The sequence below is a fragment of the Anguilla anguilla genome, chromosome 7 (assembly GCF_013347855.1).
Source record: "Anguilla anguilla isolate fAngAng1 chromosome 7, fAngAng1.pri, whole genome shotgun sequence".
Lineage (NCBI taxonomy): Eukaryota > Metazoa > Chordata > Actinopteri > Anguilliformes > Anguillidae > Anguilla > Anguilla anguilla.
The window spans coordinates 42,278,585-42,303,500 of NC_049207.1; the positions used below are offsets into that span (position 1 = coordinate 42,278,585).

The window sequence follows — 24,916 nt, forward strand, 5'->3', positions numbered from 1 at the left end:
TTGAGTTTAAGGCCGATTTTTGGACGTTTCGTCAAGAAAAAGAATAACGATTAAAGACGCTGGAGAAAAAAAATTCACGAGACCAGACCTGGCATGTGAGTCTGGCATGAATCTCTATCGTTTATATTCAGTTCCCCCCCCCCCCCCACCCCCCCCCGCCCCCAACAGAATACGCTGATTTGCTCATAGATGTATATATATATACATATGTAGTATATACACTGTTAAGTCTATTAAATTAAAACAAGCCTTTCTTAAAAGTTATACATAATATATAAATGTATGTTACAACAATATACACTGACTTTTCTGTCACACATGTTCAAGAGAAAATCCAAGCATTCAAGGCAAAACCTTTGGCTTTACGGTTAGTTTACATATGAACAAAAGAAAATGAAACAGTCATACAAAATATATAATACAAAAAAAAAACAAACAGCTAAAAATGACAGAAAAATGGAGCAACACTGGACCAACAGTCAAAATTACATTTTCTCTTTATAAAGCATGTTCAAGTTTTCTTTTCTATCGTTTTAACGCACATCTCCATAAAAAGGCGGGGTTTTAATGATGGGCGGGAGAGGAGATGCAGTGTTAAAAGAGGGTCGATTTTCAAGTTCGCCATTCCATGTGTGCAAGTCAACACAAAACACCGACACTCAAAAGATGCGTTTGCTTCCACCTAAAAACAAGTCGGAGAAGCTGGGGGACTAATCCACTTCTCCAGTCACCATTATCTGGGGAATGCAAATCAACTCCCCTTTTTCAATCCGACTTCCAGCAAATGAGATCCTAAAAGCCAAAGAGAATCCTTTCTATGGCTCCGCCCCCGCCCAGCCCCCAAGTCCTTCCTCTTTCAATGCTCCGCCCCCCGCCCCACCCCCAAGTTCTTCCTCATTTGATGCTCCGCCCCCCCTACAGCCGCCCCTCATTCGCCTTCCAGCAATCGGGATCCTGAAAGTCAAAGAGCCTTTTTTTAGTGCTCCGCCCCCGCCCCTGCCCCACCCCCGAGTCCTTCCTCTTTCAATGCTCCCCCCCTCCCCCCCCCCCCCCTCTGGCCGCCCGTCATTCGCCTTCCAGCAACCGGGATCCTGAAAGTCAAAGAGAACCTTTTCTAATGCTCCGCCCCCACCCAACTCCCCGAGTCCTTCCTCTTTCGATGCTCCGCCTCACCCCCCCCTCCCCCTCCGGCCGCTCGTCATTCGCTGTCCGTCTCCGGGTCGGTGTCGGACCACTCGACGGGCGCCAGGAGCCCGCGGCGCTGGGCGTACTCGATGACGGCCGTGTAGCAGAAGTAGTACTGGTCCCACGTCTGTATGCTGAAGGCGCGCTGCGTCCTCATGCGCCGCACCGTCTGCTTCACGTCCACCGTCCCGATGTCCTCCAGCCGCGACAGGCAGATGTCCAGAGTGCAAAAGGTGCCTGTCCAGGGAGAGGTAGCATTACATTCGTGTGTATTACATTACAGGCATTTAGTGGACGCTCACAGCGACACACACAACATTTTACACAGCATTTACATTGCATATATTTATACAGCTGGATATATACTGAAGCAATGCAGGTTAAGTACCTTGCTCAAGTGTACAACGGCAGTGTCCTACATGGGAATCGAACCTGTGACCTTTAGGTTATAAGACCAGTTCCTCAAAACAGAGCAAGACCAGTTCCTCAAAACTGTTTCTTTACACAAAGAAACTGTTGCTAATGAAGCTAGCTGAACGTAGGTTTAAACTCATTTGCACATTCACCATCCAATGAGCAAACGATTTCCAATAAAGTGAATCTCTCAGTACTTCACAGTGCAGATTTACCCAGTGGGATTATTCAAATCTCACTTGAGCAGGATTACTGAGTTAGCTGGATAACTGCACTGAGTAAAACCTGGAACCCTCCCAAACCTGGAACACGGACTGACGTAAGAAGAGCCATTCCGGGTTTTATTCAGCATAGTTATCCAGCTAACTCAGTAATCCCGTTTTGCGAAATACCCCTCTGGACTGCAGGGAAGCTCAAACACGAAGCTCGTTCTTATAAAACCACAATTTAAAAAAAAATATTTGGAACATAACAAAATTAAATTTCAATGGAGAAGGCGGTGGTCGAGTACCTGTCCTCCCGATGCCCGCGCTGCAGTGAACCACCACCGGGGGGCCCCCGGAGGGCCCGGCCCATTCGGCGCGGACGGCCCGGAAGGCCGCCTCCTGGTGCTGCTTCACCTGGGCCCTGAAGTCCAGCATGGCGGTGGCCGACTTGGGCACGCCGAAGTCGGGCCAGCTCATGTACAGGTAGTGCGCCACCTCCCGCCGCTCGCCCGTCTGCTCGCCGGGGGGGGGGGAAAACGGGTCATGAGTCGTGAGCCGGAAAAGGGGGGGCGCCGCCGGCCGGGCTGAGCCGGCGGATGGGTTTCAAACTGCGTACTCGTGTTCTAAATAGAGCGCACAGAAGGTGCTCCCTGGCAGAAGAGATATTGTATCTCAATGGGATCTTCCTGGTTAAATAAAGGATAATAATAAATAAAATAAATAAGGTACTGAAGTAAAAGGGTCATGTGATCAAAGTGCGTGCCTAACTCAAGAAGGCAAAAAAAGTATATGTATGCGGCCAGGTACACTTTTACATCCTTTCCCTTCCCAGTAGCCATTGCGTTTTCTGCTCTGTATTTAAGAGCAAATCATTTTTTTACACAGCCAAAAAAAAAATGGACGATAGAAAGCAGGAGTATTTTGTGTACAAGTGTAAGTATAATGATGATGTCCAAGTACATTTAAAATTGAATGGATTTTAAGCATTCTTACGCTTGGATAGAGCATTCTCGAAAGTGAACGTGGAAGTGTGTTCTTGCGAGAACACAAGTACACAGTTTGAAACACAGCCAGTGCTACGCCGGCGGTGATTAATAATGACTAGAGATTAAAGGACGGGGCGCCATCTTAAACGGTCTTGAACGACCGCCGATTTTAAAAAGCTAAAGAAACAAAACACAATAAACTATAAGCTGTTTCTCCAAAATTCTAACACAAATAATCCTTTATTACAATAATGACACAACAGTGCATTGCTTTCACAGTTAAAAAATATATTTTCCACTCAGTACCTCATAATAATGAGATCACTTTCTTGTATCTCTTGAGCAACGTGCATCTTGTTATAACAACAAAAGTATCTTGCTATAATAACATACCAACATCTTGTTATCATGACAAAAGGACCTTGTTATAATGACAAAAGGACCTTGTTATAATGACAAAATGATGTTGTTATAACAACATACCAGCATAGCTCATTACAGTACACCAACAAAAGGATTGTGTTCATACCAACATATCTCCTTATAATGACAAAATCTCACTGTAATTAGAAAAGTTCCTCGTTGTAGTGAGTAAAAATTCTGCTTACAATAAGACACAGAGTGGAAAAATATTTTCCCACTGAGGCAACGATGCGTATAATAAACGCAAGACAAGGCAAAACAGAAACGTATTTGCTTTATTTGAGCAGCGCGTTCCTGTTACGTGCATCATTTTCACTCTGGAGAAAAGGCTATTTCAGTCTGAGGAAACATTTAAACTAAAACCGACCCAGATAATAATGAATTGCCCGCGTCGCGCGGTCCAAACCCGGGACGTTAAAAAAGCCCGTTTCCCACGGCTGGAGAAACAAACACCGCGCGATTTTAATGTGGAAACCCTCCCGCGAAGCCAAAGAAGGGAGGGAGGGAGGGAGGGAGTTCTGAGGTGATTCCCTGGAAGTCTTTTCATAGGCTCCACGTGGGTCCCCGATTTCAGCAGAAAAACGTAACCTGCGCTGACATCCATGATGCGGATGGGCCCCGGAGGGCCAGGGTTCGCGATAATTTTCCGTCATCAAATCTCTGCCAGCGACTCGCTTCTACTGGGCTTCCCTGCACGGCTATACTGCTCTACAGCCCCATCTAGTGGTGAGGTGATGAGCCGCACCGCTAATTGGTTTTACTGCGCGTTTTCAAGTTCTGAGCTCAAGCAGCTAGAGATGAGACGCTACCTTAAAATCATACTTCAGAAGGCGCTGGAAAAGGCGCAATGCTAGCTCTTAGGAAATACTTTGAAAATCTTTTTATTACTTTTTTAAATTAACTTTTGGCTGCTATGGCCTTCCTCAGAGCTTCAGAATTGTACGCTTTCTGACATCACCATGTGCCCCGCCCACTCACTGTGAGAGACCTACGGGCAGTCAGCCTGGGTGTGGCTACCTTCCCTCGTTGCTAACGGCATGCGTCTCCTTGCACAGTCGCTCACCTCGCCGTTGCAGATCTCCAGGTGAGAGATCTTGAAGTCCTGGAACATCTCGATGCGGACGTTCCGGACCAGGAAGGGGGCGTGGTCCTCGGAGCGCCCCGCCTCCAGCGGCCAGTACTGACCGCACTTGACCCGGCCGCGCTCCACCACCCTGAAACCGAAAAGTTCGTCGCTCGTTTTTTTCCACTCGAGCCCCTCCTACGGATGCTGACCGCGTTGCCACGGCAACCGCGTGCTCCCCGCTAGTTTCCGGGGCGTACAGCGGGGCTGCCCGATCCTGTTCCCGGAACACCTACCGCTTTTTCATTCCAACCCAAAAAAAAGCACGCCTCGTTCAACGGCTAGACGTCTCACTGAGGTGCTAATCGGACTCGGGTGTGCCAAGTTTGGGTGGGAAAGAAAACCTACAGGACGGCAGATCTCCAGGAACAGGACTGGGCAGCCAGGGCAGATGGAATTTGTGCAGCTAATTCATCTTGGCTCATCTACCATCTCATTTACTGCACCTCATCCTTCCTCTGAATTTGGAAAGAGGGTTGCAGTTAATATCCTACAAAAAAAGCTGAGGTCCAGTACCCTTAATTTTTTATAGACTGTACAAGCTAAAATATGTTCTTATTGTGACAGATAAGGTGATGTTCATGTGGTTTCAGTTTTATGGATGTTTAAATATTAATTTATTATGTACTGTTCTGTGCTGTATTTTATGTAGTGGCCTGGAACCCCTTGAATTTTTTTTCCCTTGAAAAGGAGATTTGTTTACTTCACCGGTACTCCACTGGGTAATATTAAGGATGAATAAATATTGAAGTGCCCTTCTACATCTGCAGACCAGAGATTTGATTTGTCCTTGGGTCATTTAATTACACATTCACAAGCATTAATGCCATTCCAGGTCAGGGAGGGAGGGAGACTTTACCTTGTCGTCATGACGATGATCAAAACCCTTTGTTCCCACACCATGCGCCAGAAATCGGCAAACGTTTTCGGCAGAGGCCCTGAAACAGAAACCGCCACCGCCGACATGTTTCATGAAATGACAACATAGAGTGGATGGGATCTTCTAGCACATTCCTTGCCTCCTCTACAATATGCACCACTAACAGGGTTAATGGCAATGGAGTTGCCATTAACCAACACTGCCAAGATTAATGGCTATCTATAGCACATATACTGACAAGAATATTCACAGGAACAAATGATAAAACAGCACTGAAAATTTTATTTAACGCCAATGGGATTTAAGCCAACAACATTCTGGTGCAAGTCCGGGTACCCAACCACCGGTTGATGCAACGCTACTCACCCTGAGTGGCAATGTAGGCATTGCTTCTCCTGTACCCATCCATGAAGCTTGCATTGATGTAATCCGAGCTGGACGTCTGCAGTGATGCAACAACAACAGACCCATCAGTCAATCTGATATCAAAGGGGCAGACACGCACACCATGTGGCATTAGGAGGGAACGCTGAGGCTTTCATTCTTAAGAGACTGACTGCCCTCTAGTGACTCACTGCATAATTACACCCTTTAACGTCACCATTCTTAACACGACAAACGCGTCATCTCCCGTTTCTTTTGAAAACCATATGCTTCTGACAATAAGTAAAAAGGCAGCTGCTCTTAGTCCCGTGGGTCCACAATAACACATAGTCCGGTTCAGACTCCAGCCAGCTTAAAACATGTGATGTGCTACGCAATGGACCCGTTTCTGTTTTAAACAGAGCAAGCTGCGAGGGCTAAAGTGGACCTCTTTCCCCGCTAACGACACGGACCTCCGGCTGCTTTTTAAAAGCTCCGCTGCACGTTTCGAATGAAGCCCTGCGCGTAAAACATGTACATTTACATAATCCAGTCGCGTTGCAGTGCTTTACGTGTGGGCATATACTCTCTCTATACGCATTTCTGTCGGCTACGAAAATTTTCTTCACGCGAGGACGATAAATGAATTCCAAGAACAAACAACGCCCAGCCCCAGTTTATGTGCGATAAAAACTGACTGACATAACGTTGCGGGAAAAAAAAAAACCGCGTCCTTCGCCGTACCTCGTCGTCGTCGTCGTCGTCCTGCAGCGCGCTCAGCTTCACCCGGGACTGGTCCAGGCAGAGGACGTCGCTGTACCTGTTCTTAATCTGATTGTGAGGCTTCCTGGAAAAGATATGGGAGACGCCAGACGTCAGACCAGCAGGGGAAAAAAAAATACACGCGCTGGGCAGAGTGTGCATGATGAACTGTGACGGACAGGAAGTGGAGGCCATTAAGCTTTCAGACCGTAACCGGTCACCCAAACCCGGACCTGCTGAGGGTTTGGGGTGAGCTGCCCTCTCTGCTCCACTCGTGAGACCCAAACCTCAGAAACAGGCTAGTCCAGGCTAGAACCTCAAAAGCTAGGCCACGCAGTAGTGCAAGCAAAGGAAATGACAAAAAACATTATTATTATTGTTATTATTATTATTATTATTATTATTATTATTATTATATTTATTAACTACAGGTAGGTTTTCCCCTTTCCCTCAGGCAAGGGCCTGCAACCCATTCTGTAGAACTGAAAAGGGCAGTAGTGGATGCAAGTTTTTGTTTCAACCCAGCACTAAAGACACCTGATTCTACTTCACATGGTCTTGATTGACGACCATGATTAGTTAATCAGTAGAATCAGGTGTGGTAGTGTTGAGCTAAGACAAAGAATTCTGAAGAGCCACAGGGTCAGCTGGTTCTTAACTGAACATTCTAATGGTGATGTAACAAATCACTGCTGGTAATTGAAAGCAGTGGAGTTCTAGAATACGGACTTAGAATGCTGAAAAACATTCTAAAAAGCCTACACGTCAAAGGCTTAATAGATCAAATAAAGCAGCTGATTTTAAAGTTAGCTGCCTTCACCTAGTTTCCTGGTGATTTATTTTAAAGCATAAATGTAAAACCAGGACCAGGGTAGCAGAAGTATGCAGAGGCCCAGTAGCCATGTTGTGAATGCCCTAGTCCCAGGTCCATGAACACAGAACCTCAGGACCCCCCCCTGGTCCCCTCCCACCCGGGGTGAGGAGCTCTTACTTGGAGTGGTGGAAGGTGCCGCAGGGAGGCTCCTTGCGGATCTCCTCATACTCCTGGTAGATGCCCTTCTTCCTCCTCCTCTTCACGTGCTGCACCAGCTCCTTCACAGTCATGCCGCCGGGCTCGGGCATGTGCACCGACGGCTCCTCCCCCTCGCCGGGCGAGTCGGAGAGGGCGGAGCCTTGGGCGGCGCCCGGGCGCGCCGACTTCTGCGGCAACGGCGGCACCCCGCCCACCACGTCCTCCTCCTCCTCCTCCTCTTCCTCTTCCTCCTCCTCCGCAGCCTCCGCCTCCATCGCCTCCTCCTCCTCGGCCCCGCCCCCCCCGCCGCCCCGCCCCCCCGTGTCCGCGGCCCCTCCCACCTCCTCCCCCTCCTCCGCCCCCACTACCCCCACCCCCACCCCCACCCCCACGCCGCAGGGCTTGCGGTGCGGGGGCGTGTCCGGGGGCGTGTCCGACTGAGGCGGGGGCCGGCGGGCTGCCGGCCGGTTGCCGTTGGCGCCGGGGCTCCCGCCCGCCGTCCCGGCCCCCGCGGTCCGGGCCCCCCGGGCGGGCCCCGACCCGTTCCAGCTGCGGTGGAACCACCCGACCGCGTTGGGCTCGCCGCTAGTCCTGCCCGGGCGGACGGGGCGGCCGTGCCGCAGGTTGCCGTTGTCGGCGGGGCTGCAGTTGGAGGAGTTCGGCCCGTCTCCGGGCGTGGCGGTGGCGGTGACGGTGCCGGTGTTGGTGGTGTTGGTGGCGGGGGGCGGGTTCTGCTCCAGGGAGTAGGAGCGGAGCAGGTTGCCCATGCAGTCGCCCCCCTCCCCGTCCCTCTGCGGGACGGCCGGGCTGGAGTTGACGCAGGACTGGATCCAGGCCACGTGGCTGTACGGCGAGGAGCCGCCCAGGTGCTCCGGCAGGGACTCTGTGGGGATGTGGCAGGCCAGCTCAGGGGCTTTCACTGTGCACACCTGAGAGAGAACACACTCATAAATATACACACACACACACACACACACACACACACAGCTCAGGGGCTTTCACTGTGCACACCTGAGAGAGAACACACGTGTAAATACACACACACACACACACACACACACACACACACACACACAACTACACACACACACACACACACACACACAGCTCAGGGGCTTTCACCGTGCACACCTGAGAGAGAACACAGGCGTAAATACACACACACACACACACACACACACACACACACACACACACACACACACACACACACACACACACACAGCTCAGGGGCTTTCACCGTGCACACCTGAGAGAGAACACAGGCATAAATACACACACACACACAGCTCAGGGGCTTTCACTGTGCACACCTGAGAGAGAACACACTCATAAATACATACACACACACAGCTCAGGGGCTTTCACTGTGCACACCTGAGAGAGAACACACTCATAAATACACACACACACACAGCTCAGGGGCTTTCACTGTGCACACCTGAGAGAGAACACAGGCGTAAATACACACACACACACACACAGCTCAGGGGCTTTCACTGTGCACACCTGAGAGAGAACACAGGCGTAAATACACACACACACACACACAGCTCAGGGGCTTTCACTGTGCACACCTGAGAGAGAACACAGGCGTAAATACACACACACACACACACAGCTCAGGGGCTTTCACTGTGCACACCTGAGAGAGAACACAGGCGTAAATACACACACACACACACACACACACACACAGCTCAGGGGCTTTCACTGTGCACACCTGAGAGAGAACACACGCGTAAATACACACACACACACACACACACACACAGCTCAGGGGCTTTCACTGTGCACACCTGAGAGAGAACACACACGTAAATACACACACACACGCATAAATACACACACACACACACAGAGCTCAGGGGCTTTCACCGTGCACACCTGAGAGAGAACACAGGCGTAAATACACACACACACACACACACACACACATAAATACATACACACACACACACACACACACAGCTCAGGGGCTTTCACCGTGCACACCTGAGAGAGAACACACGCGTAAATACATACACATACACACACACACACACACACAGCTCAGGGGCTTTCACCGTGCACACCTGAGAGAGAACACACGCGTAAATACACACACACACACGCATAAATACACACACACACACACACACACAGCTCATGGGCTTTCACCGTGCACACCTGAGAGAGAACACACGCGTAAATACATACACACACACACACACACACACACACACACATAAATACATACACACACAGCTCAGGGGCTTTCACTGTGCACACCTGAGAGAGAACACAGGCATAAATACACACACACACACAGCTCAGGGGCTTTCACTGTGCACACCTGAGAGAGAACACACGCATAAATACACACACACACACAGCTCAGGGGCTTTCACCGTGCACACCTGAGAGAGAACACACGCGTAAATACACACACACACACAGCTCAGGGGCTTTCACCGTGCACACCTGAGAGAGAACACACACGTAAATACACACACACACACGCATAAATACACACACACACACACACACAGCTCAGGGGCTTTCACCGTGCACACCTGAGAGAACACACACACAGACACACAGACACACAGACACAGACACAGACACAGACACAGACACACACACACACAGCTCAGGGGCTTTCACCGTGCACACCTGAGAGAGAACACACACGTAAATACATACACATACACACACACACATAAATACACACGCACACACACAGATAAATAAATGCGCACGTACGTACGCACGCACACACAGATAGATAAGCGCTGGGCCGATCAGACCGGTTCCTCAGCTTTCACACCAGCGACAGAACGGGAACTTAATCAGGAGAAAAGGGGAACACGTGGGAAACGGCAGCTGAAGTAGCCGCGCCGCAGCGCAATGCCACCTGCTCTTAGCATGACACGCTAACTGCCTGCAGGGAAAAGGTCGGAGACAGCCAAGCTGCCCTACGGTCTACAGCTGACAGATTGGGCTGGGAAACGCTATGTCACCACGTACTGCTAAACCAGGGGACACAAAAACAAAAAAAAAACACTAAGGCTACCATCACCTGACTCTCACCGATTCTTGGTGCTAATGGCAGAGAGAGTGGGGGAGGGGATGGCATGGAGAGAAGAAAAACAGCTCTTTTAAATACTATAAATATACAGAACCTGCCCCCCCCACCCACTTACAAGAAAGGCAAATCAAAGTATGGGCCAGCAGAAGAATGAGTAATAATTGCAAAAATTATATAACTGAAACACTGTTGAGAGTTCAATCATTAAAACGATGACAAATCATAGACTTCAAGACTGTAATGAGACAGAAAGAGAGAGGGAGGGGGAGGGGGAGGGAGAGGGAGAGAGAGACAGGGTGCGGGAGAAGGAGAGAGAGAGGGTGAGAGAGGGAGGTAAAGAGAGAGAGAAGGAGGAGGGAGAGAGAGGGAGGTGCAGAGGGAGAGAGAGAGGCGAAAGTGGAGAGGGAGGGGGAGAGACAGCGAGATAAAGAGAAAGAGACAGGGAGTGGGAGCTACAGGGAAACCGGAGGTCGAGATTCACCGCTGGCGTACCCTTTCTCTCAGCTTCTCCCGAACGAAGAGGCGCAGGACGGCAAAGGGGGCGCGGAACCACAGCGGGGACGACACGATGAACACGCACTTGAGCCGCGCGGGAAACGCGCCCTTCGCCATGAGGAAGAGGAACACGCGGTCAGAACACAATCGCACACTTCCCAATGCTGAAAATAGTCACTTCACTTTAACAAAGCATTTCACAAAGGGACATGTCTGCTACCATGAGTGACCTTTTGTGACATCACAAAAAAAAAATTGTTATACAACTAAATATCTTTATACACCCAATGATCTTCGTACTAGTACTTGAAAGCTGTTATTTTGAACCTTTGGATTTGCGAATTTTGTGTTTGATGCTTCGTTCTGAATGTCCAATTGGGGTTCTGAATCCCTCTCCAACAGACCAATGACAACCAATTATGCGCTGCCCTGCTGGGTTGCGATCCACAGTTGGTGCTGGCACAGATTTAACACCGGATGGTGGAGGCCTTCCACACACTGAAACAGCCTGAACAGGCAACCCAGCAGGCCCCCACGTTGGAGCTTTCTCTACGAGCGGAGGACGCGGGCGGATCTGTTTCGAGAGACGGGCGCGAGCGCCGCACCTTGAGCAGGTTGAGGATCTTCACGCACAGCTCGTAGTCGAAGTTCCCGTACGAGGAGTTGGTCATGTCGTAGATGAAGACGAGGCCGTCCCGTTGCGTCTGAATGCTGGAAGAGAGAAGAGAAGCACGCGGGCGTCAATAAAGGGAGACCTGGGAACTTTGTTCAAACAGACAAACAACTTCAACTACAACTTCAACTGACCACACAAATGATGTTCAACCACCAAAACAACCCTCTTTAAGGTCTATGCCACAAATACAAAATGCCCAGTTCTCCAATCTAGGACACTTTCAACAGTGATTCCCAACTCTATTCCTGGACATCTATTACCCTGTAGGCTTTTGCTCCAACCCCAACAAAGTGCACTCATTTATCGGCACAAATTCTTGTTGAGCTGCAAATTAATAGAATTATGAGTGCCAAATTAGGGTTTAAATGAAAACCTACAGGATGGTAGGTTTCCAAGAACAGGATTTGGCAACCTCTAAATGCTTAAAGAAAATGAATGTAGACAGAAATAAATATGTTCTACCTTGCTTATGCTTTGTATTGTGTTTCACTGATACGACTGTTCTGAATCAGGCTCAGTCTCGAGGGTTACCTCTCGATGGCCTTGTCCAATTGGTAGATGATGGCCTGCAGCACGGACTTATGGGTAGTGAGTTCGGGCCTGTGGAGGCGGGCGGTGAACAGAGCCAGGGCGGCCCCCTTGGCGTCTCGGCGGGGCTGTAAGAGAGCGAAGCAGCCGTTTTAAAAAGACACACAGGAGCGAGGGACGCCACGACGGACAGATGGAACACCTTCAAGGTCTGCCAATAATAAAAAAAGCCCTACAGACCATTTCAAAGTGCTTTTAACGAACACGGGGGACCTCACTGTTCCTAGAAAGCTTCCGGCAGTTTGAGCGTTTTGTTTTGTGACACCTCATGGAGAATTTTACAGAGGCAGTGTTATGTATAAAAATGCCTTAATTGGGGACGTGCTGTTCAGTAGTAGAGGGCACCTACCAGGACCGTGAACTTCCCGCTCAATAACTCGGACCGCAGCGGTTCCTCGTCTGGGTTGATGTTGTAGATCCCCTCTTTTATCCTGGTGTTCTGACCGGGGAAGGACACAGAAAGATGTGACATCCTTAACATTTAAAAATTGCAGACAAATACGTGTTTTAATCAGCAGTCTACTTTAAATATATTACGACAGACTGATATCAGTAGAATGCTTATAATTGTGCAAGTACGCTCCTCAGTACAATTTAATCATTTAATCGCGCACATTGCTATCAATTCAAATGCACCTCAGCTTGACATCAGTGAAAATGAAGATATCAGTTACCGAGCCTGTGGTCAATGAGACATTCTAGTACTGTAACGATCTGACAGGACAAACGATAAGCTGTTGTTCCCCAGTGAAATACAGAATCCTACAGGCCTCTGGGTCTAGATGACCCCCAGACCACAGGACAGCGCAACATTACAGCCACACAGCTGATGCTGATTCCAGTCTGGTAGGCTATTTTTCCCTCTACATCACTGAGAATATTAAGGGCCACTCTGGAAACAGATCCTGCTGGGCCTGCAGGTTTTCAAATGAGGGCAGAATAATTGCCAAGATACTTATCCCGAGAGCGCTGGCGTAGCGTAAACTCTCGATCCACTTAATCTTCCCCGCAGGAAAAAATTCCGTTTGATCATAAATCAAAAGGCGAAAAAGCGACGCGTGAAACGCGCACCGATAAATTAACTGACTGCAGATTGGACGAAACGAGGAGGTCTACAGAAGCAGACTATGTACCCGCGGAGACGTGTTGAACCAGACTTGCTAAGGCACCACACTACAAGACCTCCGAGTGTGTGTGTGTGTGTGTGTGTGTGTGTGTGAGAGAGAAAGAGAGAGAGAGATAGGAGACTTGCACTTGCGGTATGCTAGATAAGAACTATACCAATAACTGAAAAGAACTAAGTGAATATGTACTGAGATTAGCCTTAAAACTATCGAGTCAGTGTGAGCAGCAGAGATAACTCGGATGCATTTCAATGGCTCGCCGCATGGTTTTTAATTAGAAACTGGAAAGCGTGCTATATCAACTGTACGTCTGTTTATTTTCCAGAACAGGTGTGAGATTTGAAAAGCTGTGTAAGAGAGGAAGGAAAAGAGGCAGGCCTGCTTTACCTTGTAAGCCTGGAAGAGGTCGATGGCTCTGGAGACGTCGAACTTGCGGGCCATGAGGAACTTGACCGCGGTGCTCTGGGTCACGAGCACCACGCCGCGCTGCTCCCTGTTCCTCAGTTCGACCAGGAACTCCTCCACAGCCTACCGCAACACAGAGACGCACGCGTTTAACAATGACGGCAATAACATTTCACCATTCATTCTGAGGAGAAAACAATACAAGGCATTAGTGTGTGCCAACCGCAACCTCTGCCTTCCCTGCGTTTTTCATAGCACGCCAATTTTTGAGGTAAAAAAAAAAGCTCTATCGTCAGCACTTCTGCTCAACACCTTGTGCTTTTGAATGCGATTCCATCAGAGATAACTCCTCCCAAGCCTGCACGGTTGCCACTGGAACAGGGACACCCTGAGTGACTTGGGAAGGGCGGAGCATCAGGCATGGTCAACAAAGGGAGATGGGAATTGTAGTCAAAGCGCGGAGCTTTGTCAGCTTTCCTTAGCACATGAAAAAGGGGAGGATGAAAACACAGCTGGATGCAGCAAGTGGGACTGGGCCTCACGTCGACATAAACCGAAAATGAAACCCTCATCACTTCATCACAGGAATCTGTGAAGCAGCAGCTTCACAAGCAGTCTGTCTGACTGTCACCCACATAATTATCGCCAAGTCCTTCCAACCAGAACGTATGACACTGAAGGGACGTTTCCACGGTAATAACCTGATATGCAGTTCCTTCAGTTTAAAATAGCAGGACGGCCTATACGTTACATGAGTGCTAAGGACACTTTGAGGGGGGGTAGGCGTGGCAGTCCGGCGTTGATGGAATAAACTGGAGACGTGAAAGAATTCAGCCCGGCTATTTAAAGACGGGGAACGCAATATTAAAAGATGCATTTCAATTTTTATTAAGCGCCACTCTTAAGTACGCCAAAAATTCAGTCGAGCTGACGTTAAGTTAAGGACGACGATTGTCTGCCGCCTATCGTTTCCACTCGATTAAGAAAGAAAAACTGAGAGGAATGCGCAGTACGCCCGGAGAATACCGAAGAGCTTCCCGAATTCGCGTCCGGGGGTCGCGGCAAGTCGGCGCACGCTGCTCTCACGCGAGTGAAAGGAGAGCCTTCAAGGCGATAAGCCGTCGCTTGTGGAGACAGGGCGACGACTCCGTGCTTTCCGCCCTCCGACAAGGAAACCTCACAGAGCGAGAGAGATTAGGCAGCTCAGAAGATGCCAAACCCCAATTTTTTTTAAATAAACAAATAGCCAGATAAAGCCATATTACATTAAGTAAACATTTGGCCCTTGCTAAAGTATAACCATTATCATCTGATGGGGCGGCAGTGTATTATAATGGGTAAGGAACTTAAAGGTCATAGGTTCGATTCTCAGGTAGGTTCACCGCCATTGTACCCTTGAGTACTTAACCTGCATTACTTCAGTATTCATCCAGTTGTATAAATGGACTCTTTGTAGGCTAAATGCTACATAAATTGTTGTGTAAGTCGCTCTGGATAAGAGTGTCTGCTAAATGCCTGTAATGATCTATACCAGCCCTGTTCCTGGAAGTTTTTATTCCAACCCTAATTTGGCACACCTGACTCTGCTAATTAGCAGCTCAACAAGATCTCACTGTTGAATGGTGCGCTTTGTTAGGGTTGGAATGAAAACCTACAGGACGGTAGACCTCGAGGAACAGGGCTGGTTACCACTGATCTACGCATCAAGTACAAGCCATACATCCTAATGGCTTAAATACACCCTATGCAAAGCAGTGTACCAGAATTTAACTGATAGCAGTGAAGTTAATATTCAGACCATAAATGCAATTGGCGAATATCATTTCAGACAATTTTCAGAATTCTCAAACACAAAGCAGGCTCTGATGACTCCTGTGCTCTTCAACAGCCACTCCGGTCGACTAAATCCAAACCGCTCACACCAAGACCCAATAGGCTCTGTGCTTTCTGTTACCATGACGTCTCTCACTGGTTGCCCAGGGCCCTGTACAATTAACTGCAGTGACCCTGTATCACAAAGGATTACAGAGTTAGCTGGATAACTGCACCGAGCAAAACCCGGAACCCTCCCAATTCTGGAACATGGACTGAAGTAAAAAAGCTGTTCCGGGTTTTACTCAGCGCAGTTATCCAGCTAGCTCAGTAATCCTGCTTCGTGACACAGGCCCCAGCACCCCTAATGTGACTGCCGCCCACCCAGCACAAAGGCTGTGACTCAGACATCTTTTCTAACTGCCACTTATTACATGCATTATTCTTCTTTAATCACCATTTGACTTTTAATGAACGTTCAGCATTTTATTCCCATCACATCTTGGTAAATTAATGCTATGATTTTAGTCTTCACCAATATGCATCCAATTCAGTTTAATGGCATTTTCCCCTAATTTTAGTGTAGTATAGTTCATGTTCTTTTTTTATTATCATCAACAACTCAATTCCAATTAGAGAACAGAATTCATAGACCATATTTCATATATTTCTACACACATATCTACATATGCACACATAATTAATGTATTGACTTAGTGGTACAAACCCTGTCATTGCAAAACAGTGAACAAGGAATCAACTCCAGGACAATTCTAGTCTTGCCAAGCTCCACAGGTACAGCCATGAATTAAAATCTTAAATTTCCAACAACCAGAAAGTATATTAATAAAGTATTTATGGGAAAGAAAATCTGAAAGATTTGTTTCAGAAGTTCAACCCTATTTTGTCTTGTCCTTGTCACACGTCGGCCACTTCAGTGCAATTAGAGTTAGGCTATTAGACAAATGTTTAACCTCTGACATTAAAATGTGCACATGCGCAGACACAAGGAAGTTTTATTTGCAAAGTCAGTCATATCACAAACCACGCACACAACAAATTACCTAACCAAACACCCTGTTTTCAAAGAGCAGCAACTTCTCTTTCCTCGCTTACAGATTTGATTTATGATCAGACCTCGAAGAAATTAACCTAGGAATAGCCATTTGATTGGAACCATCTCTGTAAAGGCAGTAGGATAAAATTAGTCTGCACAAGCTATATTAAGCCAGCCAGACATGTGTATGCATCTCATGGTTTCAAATGGAAGGTGTAAATGTTTTCGTCTGCCACTGTGGATGGGTGACAACAGCCACACGAAGTGAAGAGATGCCCATTTCTGATTTTGAAAAAAGTGACATCTCAAACTTAGAGGATTTTCCACAAATGCTTGAGTGAAAACTTAGATACTCACTCCTATATATATACATTAACAACATAACCAATATTACCAATAGTACCAGCTATAAGAAAATAGTTCATGAATAAATAAAAAATGGTGAACAGAAATGGTAGTTAAGGTTACCGGTCACTCTCTGGCTAGCCAGGAAGCAAAGGGTGGGAGCAACTAGCTGCCTAGCTATGCGTGGGAGCGATCTGGTTTTATTTATCCCATAACAGACTTCATTTAACGAGTCCAATTTTATCCTCATCTGTTATCTTCAGGCGGGCTGGGTAATTATGCACTCAATTTAGCTGGCTGGCCAGACAGCAAGCCACTGAGTGCTTTAACGTTGGAAAGCTACGGCACGTTCAACAATACAACCTGCGAACTAGCTTTCTTACTGCAACTCAGCTCCAGTTTAAAATATGATATTCACTTTACAGCTGTAAACTGTACAGTTAACCCCTAGCTATTACTATTAACACCGATCCAGGGAAGTAAGTAGTTGTCTATAAGACTAACGCTGACGCTATTAAAAAGCGTTTAACGTTAGCTATACCTGAGACATACCTAGCTATAACCAATCTCATACTCATAGGCAATAATTTAGGCAAGTCGCTAATCGATATTCTGAATAAAACGCATTAACTACCCAAACGCCTCTCTGTTGCTCATAATAAACCCCGTCGCCGCATTAACACGAAGTACACTGAGAAAGCATGTTCACTTGCAAAACAAAAATGATTAACCATAACGTAGGTGGGATCCGATTTCTAGTTGTGACAAAATAGTCTAACTTGCTAGCTAGCTAAGGTTAGCCGACATTCCACCGTATTGCGCATTGTCAAGTTACCCATTCTAGCTAGTTAACGTTAGCTATCAAGTTCAAATGTAACTAAATCAATAAGAACATATCAGCAGCTGTTTAAATAATGGAACTAAACAAATATTTAGTTAAGTCTTCAAACTACCCCTTTCCGTTCAATTGGCCATTGTAACGTATGGGAAAGCGTTAAGCATACTAGCTAGCTTGCTATCTACAACCCCGAAGCATTTCATTGCGCTCTGTGACACCGACGACAGAGATTCAGGCAATCAGAGGCAAGAGCACGGGCCTTGACACCATCCTTGTCCCTCCCTGACAAGATCTTGCTGTACAGAACAGCATAATCACACCTACCTACTGCCTGCAATATGAGAAAATGTGTACATTTAAACGTCCACAAAGCGCAAACGATTTGGTGAAGAAGATTATCAGTAATTCCATTACTCAGATCTTACCAGCTCCTCCTGAGTTGTCAGGGCTTCCGCCATCTTGAAGCCTCAGCAACGGTCGCTCCGGATGGAGCTGCCCACTAGCCTCGTTATCGACTACAGCGTCAGCGGATCTCCCTAGGAGCCCGTGCCCCATGTCCGGATACTGTATGCCCAAACCAACTGATCTGAGATCATTCAGATCAACCAGAATCTGGACCCAAACAAAACATGGTGTACACTGAGTTAGCGTAGGAGGACTGGCTAAAAGCATGACTATTTGAGAAGTGCATGTCTATTTATTGTATTTGGATGGAGTAACACATTTTGTGTCAAAAGAAGTGATAAGGGCAATTTGTTTTGATTAAAATCCAAGAAAAAAAGTGCTTCAAGGAGAACCCTATACCCACCCATACTGTTTTTTTTATTTACATCAATACACCAATAATGAGGTTAAAAAAATAAATAAATAAAAATTGCGCTTTTAATAAGCTGTCTTTTTCCAATGCTTCAAGAGCATCATTCAAGGATTCAGAGCCATCGCTCCCCCAAGTTGTCATCCTTCAGTAAGTCCACATTAATAAATGTGTGACAAATATTAGCGGTTCTTATAGGTATTTTTTCAGATTTCTGCTAATCTGACCACAGTACTGGGAGGATTATAGCAAACACAAAACAGCAATAGTTAATCTGGAACACAAAATTCTTTGTCCAACTTTTCCTGCTCCCTTTATGACATACACCTACACATGTGCACAAGCACACACACACACACACACACACACACACACAGTGCAAGAGTGCTTTGATTTAGCCTCATCCTCAAGAGTGCTGAGGACATTTCGTTTAGCCTCATCCTATCCTGCAGTCTGCATTCTGGAGCACAACCTAACATACATCTATAGTTGACCTATGAGTTAAGTTTAACACCATAACATTCTGAAACCTAATAGCATGTACCTTTTTAAATATTTTTTTGAGCTGCACTTTTCAAGATCATCTGGTCACATAAATCTGCAGGGGTTTAATGTGACAAAAAAATTCATTGAACTTACCTCATTTTTTTAAGTGGATTGATGTCATAGGTTTTTCATAGAAGTGCTAGGGTTTTGCCATATTGTGTACTGAAAGAGAATAACACCCAGATGGCCTATTACCCCAGGGGGCACTTGGTTTGGCATCATCCTACCCTGCAGTCTGTGTTCTGGAGCACAACCTAACATACATCCACAGTATTGGACCTCTGAGTTAAGTTTTACCCTCAGCTAGAAACACCACAGCATTTTGAAACTTAATATCATGTACCTTTTTAAATATTTTTTTGAACGGCACTCTTCAAGATCATATTGTGATTGTCCAATTATAGAACTCTAAATATCCTTGGGTTTACAAGTATGGCAGGACCTTTGTATTTTGTTTCCAAACACTCCTTTTGGAAACTTTATCAGATAGAATGCAATTAGTAAAGTCCAGGGGCAGTCCCAGTCACAAAAGGTACTTTCCCTCTTCATGATTATGAATTATTTCCTTATTTCCTTGAAGCTAAACTGCCCCATCAAATCACCGGCATCTACGGTCACACCCATAAATTATACAGGAACTCCAGAATGAGAACCTCTTGTTTTGGTCATAACACAGGTGATTTTGTTTAGGTAGGGCATTGCAGACAGGACCAGTAAAGAAGAACCATGGAAGCTATTAGCCCTGTTTCCAGATTTGTCATCAAGAGGAGAGAGAAAATCACTGCTTTGCCCCTTTACTATTCTGGATATTTACTGAAGAAGTACATTGGAGAGAAGGTAACTGAGGCTTGATGATGCATTTCATCCATTTATACAGTAGGATATATACAGAAGTAATGCAAGTTAAGTACCTTGCTCAAGGGAGGAACGGCACTGTCCTACCTAGGAATCAAACCTATGACCTTTAGGAGTGCTGCCACAGAATATTTTAAGTTGCTAAACTCCAGGTAGCACAAACCATTGTTTTACACCCTGATGAAGACCCTGTGAGGTCAAACCCGGTCAGACATGCCGAACAATAAAGGCTTTTAAAATATTTTATTTCGCGCAAGTGTGCCTGAGGTTTCTAGTAAGTTGGATTCTTTATATCTTTTCGGCTATTCCTCCAATGAACTTACAGTATTCCCAAGTATAAATTATGAAAAAGCATTTATATTTCAGTTCTCTTTGAAGAAGTGTCCATATTGAGTGACAAGTAATGATAAGTAGCAATAAGTGATAAGTAAATGGCTAAAGGATGTCTAATTCTGTTATTTGAGTTATAATTCAAATGTATTTGCATAATGTACTTCATACTTTATTTTGATATTGATTTACTAATGTGTTCTCTCTTTTGATGTTAGTACTTCATGTTATTGACGATGTTGTGTTCATTTTGGTCTTTTGTAGGATTTCAAAAGGTTCTTTGGAGAGATACGAGGATCCACAATTTTCCTTTACGCAGATGACACCCTTGACACAGTAAGGGCTGAGTGTCATTTGTCATAATGGATCAAGACCTCAAAAGTTCAGTTTTAAGCATTCATGCTCAATAATAGTCCATAACACTTTTCCAGAGATGACAAATAGCTTTGAATTTCCTGATGTATATATCAACTGTCCTTTAATACATCTGTGTCTATATCCTTCTTGATGCGTTCTGTATGGTTTCAATATTTTGTTACTTCAGTATTCTGAGAGGGTGGAACTGCAAAATCTGCTGGCAATGGACACAACGAAAACCAAGACTAACCTTACGATATTTACCCTAACACTGCTTCATGAAGAAATCCAACTGAAGGTCAGAAGCCATCTTAGTTCCTAAAAAACCCATCAATGTCTGCTGCTTATTGGGGAACCAGCTGTCGCAATGCGTAGTTTAAATCTTTTATTCTTTTGTGCACTTGCTTTTCTAAATAAGCATGCTTATCAATTACAAAGTCTTATAATTGATACAACTGATGTGCACTTTATTGAGGTTAAGTATTGGTCTGTGTTTTGTGGCTAAGACAATAGGAATATGTCAAGTATTTTTGATGTAATCACACAATTCCAAAAAGCACACACAAATAAGCAATGATAGCTGACTCACAGCTTATAGTAAAGGCTGTGATTTATTAACCCTTCCCTCTTGAACCACTTTTTCTTGTTCGTAGATTGATAACCCAGATACAGCAGAAGAGTGGCGAGGCTTCATAATGACTGTGGCAAAAGTATGTATGAAAAATTTTAACGTACACTGCTGTCTTAAAAAAGCATCCCTGTGTTGTGAATAGAACGTTCTAGAATATTTGCCACCTGCCAACCATTCCTGTATAACAACTACCATGGTTACTTTATAGAAGTGCTATCTTCTTATCAATCAACCCTAGTCACTGATTTTGATGCTTATCATGATAAGAAGACTAAAAACTCACCTAGTCTTTGAATTTGTGACCCAAAAACAGTTGAGTGTCAAGTTAATGGATAGCTCTGTGCCAGTTCCTGGTTATATATTTACTTGCACGATTACTTATAATCAGAACAGGAAATTCTGTTGGCTATGGTGCCATAAAACATGTACAGTTTGATTGTGAGAAAGAGGAAGAGGAGAAGATGGAGGGAAAGGAGGGAAAAAAAACTCTGACTAACTGTGGCCTTTCAGCTGGAGATCCCCCGCAGTTTGCAGCTGCTCCCGGGCCAGATGCTGAGACTGGAGGAGGTCCTGGAGAAAGAGCGCCAGAGGACCGCCCCGCCCCTCCAGCCAATCACAAGTGACCCGAGCTGCCTCCAGCACTGCCTGCGTCCCCACTCACCCTCCGGTTCCACTGAGACTTACGACGACGTCTTCACCGCTTTCCCCCCGTGAGTAGCGCAGAAACAGTTTTTTTCTATGCATGCACTTTTTATGTGAAGTTGCTCATCACGTGACCAGTGCACGCTGTGGGGGGGGGGTGGGGGGGGTGGGGGGAGTCGGAGGGGTGGCGGCTTCTCCTGCTGGCATTTCTGTCGTACTAAGGAGTTGTAACCCGTAACATCAGATACTAAAGGCTTGGTACTGTGTTGCTTGTGAAGCCATATAGAAAGAAGATTTTGAGCAATGTATTTTTAGTAATTACTTATTTGTGCCATAGTAATTGCCAATTGTGCTTGTTTTGCTGGCTGTTGAAAACTTGGTAAAAGTTACAAAAACGACAAAAAAGATTCTCTCTAACCCCCCCCCCCCCCCCCCCCCACCCCAGCTGTTTCTTCTCTGTGTCCCGTCATGAGGCAGAGGAGATGCTGGCACAGAATCCAAAGAATGGGAATATCATCCTACGTCCATCCAATGACAATGTAAACTACGCCATCACACTGATGCAGGCCTTCAACAGGTCAGAGTGCACCACACACACACACACACACGTGCACACACACGACTGACGCTGTGTTCTGGCTCCCTGCCAATTTTTAATGTCATTTGTTGTTGTAGACATATGCTGGTTTGTGATTTTTTTTGTTAAATGAAGTATTGATATTTCTCTTAATATGTATATTTTGCATACCAATTTGCCTTAATTAATGTTTTGTGCTCTTACTGTATTTTAGTGGCCCAGTTATGAAACACTACAAGGTGCGGTCAGAAAAGTCTGAATATGTAATCGAGTTGGATGAGCCGGTGTGTGCATCCTTCCATTCTACTCCTGACATATTTTTTCCACACTCATTCCAAAGACAGCTAGACATTTTGTACTAAATTATTCTGTTTGAAATACTGTGTAGAGCAGCTACTCAGAAATACATGCAATGAAACACAATTTTCAATTACCTATGGATTTGCTCCTAAAAACTCCAAGTCAATTTCAAATATATATTAAGCTCATGTTATTTAAATCACGGCTTAAAGGTAACCTGCCGCTATTGCTTTTAGAGAAAAACCCAACAGGAGTCTTCAGCTCACACAATAAGAGACTTATTATGTTGTCTGTCTGATCAGGTGACGGTGCCCAGTCTCAACGATGTTATTGACCACTTTGTGAAAATAGCTTCACTCTACCTCCGACCTTACAGCCAAGCTGAGGACTACGACACATGCATAGGTGAGAAAAGGTCCCACCTTTGATAAAAACCAATCCTCATATCATACGGAACCACTTCAGTAGTTCGCTAAACAAATTAAGCAAATTACTATGTTGAATGCTCGGAAAAGGTTTCATTTTTTTTCTTTAGATGGTGGCTCAGTTCCCACGTGCAGATTGATTCGCTCTGAGGCAAGGGTGTAACTTTTGTTTAAATTTTGGGGGGGGTTGAAATGCATAGATTCTGAGAACCGCAACATTTGACCTGTTTTATTACATTGGGGGTTGTAACCCTTCTTCCCCCCATAAATTACTCCCTTGGGATCAAACCACATGTGATGTCACGTGTGTATCTGACAGAGGTGCCATTTAACTCACCTGTTTCGCAACTGAGACCACCAATGGCCAGAGTGGCACCCAGGATCTGCACCGAACTGGCCCTACCCGCCACAACAAGCCGGCCCCTACCCAAAAAGCCCCTGGAGGAGGAGAATGAATACCTTGATCCAGACATCCTTGAGAAAGGTGAACAAGCTATAATATGCATAGGATGCAATGTACTTTATTTAGCAGTTGTCATTTCTGTTCAGCAAAAAACATGCAGATACAGAAAGCTGAAAATCTATACCACAGAATTGGGAAGCAACAGCAGGATGTTTTCTTACTGTCCCATTATCACCTGTTTCTGTCCCTAGACTCGGGCGTCTTGGATGAGAAACTCCCCCAGACCGGACAAAGGAACCATCGACAGGCAGCTGGATGGGAAGGGAAAGAGTTCATCAAAACAACCCATTTCTAACACAGCATACTCTTTGCACTGACCACAGGTCTCATGTTTATGACCTGGAATTGACAAGGGGAACGTTTCTACATACCTTGGTCTGAAACAAATACTACACTGCTACACATTTTGGGAAGCTGTAGGTAAATACCAACCTAACAAATGAAGGACAGAATGCAAACTGACAGACCACAGATCAGTATAATCTATGTGTATCACATCTTATGTGAAAGAAGGCCAGAAATCTTTGTTCTTATATGTACAGGGTCAACGATGCAGAACTGTACTGTTTGGGGTCAATAAAAGTGGACTGCAAAATCTTCCTGGTCAAATTATTTCACTATGACATTTAGCTGCTGATTTACATAAGAATCGCCATTTTGCTATGGAAACAGTGATATTGGAATGGTAGGTATGCCATCTGCCAAGGTACACATTCGTGAGGTATGGCCCATACCTATTAAGCACTGAGAGTTTGGCGCTTTTCAGGATTTCTTACAGAGATAACCACAATGACCACAGACTCTCAGCCCTTCAGAACTTTCACTTCTGTAGCTTCTGACCTAATGTAAACACAAAATTCACAAACAACTTTACACATCCACACAAAAAAGCCCCTGCTGGAAACCCCAGTTGCGACTAAGTTTTAACTTTCTAGCTGATGTCTTGATGTTGCTTCAGACTTTCTAGATAATTCTCCTTCCTCATGATGCCATCTATTTTGTGAAGTGCACCAGTCCCTTTTCCAGCAAAACACCGCCACAACATGATGCTGCCACCCCCATGCTTCACAGTTGGGATGGTGTTCTTCTGATTAAAAGCCTCACCCATTTCCTCCATACATAGTGCTGATTATTATGGCCAAACAGCTCCATTTTTTGTTTGATCAGAGAACACTCATCCAAAAGTCTAGGTCTGAAGCGTTCTGCTTTACT

General features: G+C 45.8%; 2 protein-coding genes across 3 annotated transcripts; one reads left to right on the forward strand and one right to left on the reverse strand.

The window, feature by feature from the left end:
• Positions 1–1,060: 1,060 nt before the first annotated feature.
• ptpn9b (protein tyrosine phosphatase non-receptor type 9b) lies at positions 1,061–18,297 on the reverse strand. The gene is made up of 14 exons (XM_035424591.1): positions 18,190–18,297; positions 13,695–13,835; positions 12,533–12,622; positions 12,127–12,251; positions 11,525–11,630; positions 10,917–11,027; positions 8,074–8,283; positions 7,334–7,485; positions 6,325–6,427; positions 5,584–5,659; positions 5,197–5,275; positions 4,278–4,428; positions 2,111–2,318; positions 1,061–1,422 (listed from the first exon to the last, which is right to left on the reverse strand). Exons 1-14 carry the CDS (start codon positions 18,220–18,222, stop codon positions 1,199–1,201), a joined length of 1,809 nt encoding a protein of 602 aa, XP_035280482.1. The 5' UTR covers positions 18,223–18,297; the 3' UTR covers positions 1,061–1,198.
• A 1,486-nt stretch (positions 18,298–19,783) lies between these two features.
• On the forward strand, positions 19,784–24,301 carry LOC118232198 (signal-transducing adaptor protein 1-like). 2 transcript variants are annotated; one of them, XM_035426947.1, is made up of 10 exons: positions 19,784–19,961; positions 20,574–20,645; positions 20,854–20,964; positions 21,320–21,376; positions 21,808–22,007; positions 22,385–22,516; positions 22,731–22,800; positions 23,119–23,221; positions 23,352–23,392; positions 23,561–23,661. In XM_035426947.1, the coding sequence occupies exons 1-10, from the start codon at positions 19,851–19,853 to the stop codon at positions 23,591–23,593; spliced, it is 930 nt and encodes a 309-aa protein (XP_035282838.1). In that variant the 5' UTR covers positions 19,784–19,850; the 3' UTR covers positions 23,594–23,661. The 2 variants fall into 2 exon arrangements, with proteins under 2 accessions (XP_035282838.1, XP_035282837.1); XM_035426946.1 differs by lacking the exon at positions 23,352–23,392 and adding an exon at positions 23,896–24,301 and having other exon boundaries at positions 19,788–19,961; positions 23,561–23,725.
• Positions 24,302–24,916: the final 615 nt, after the last annotated feature.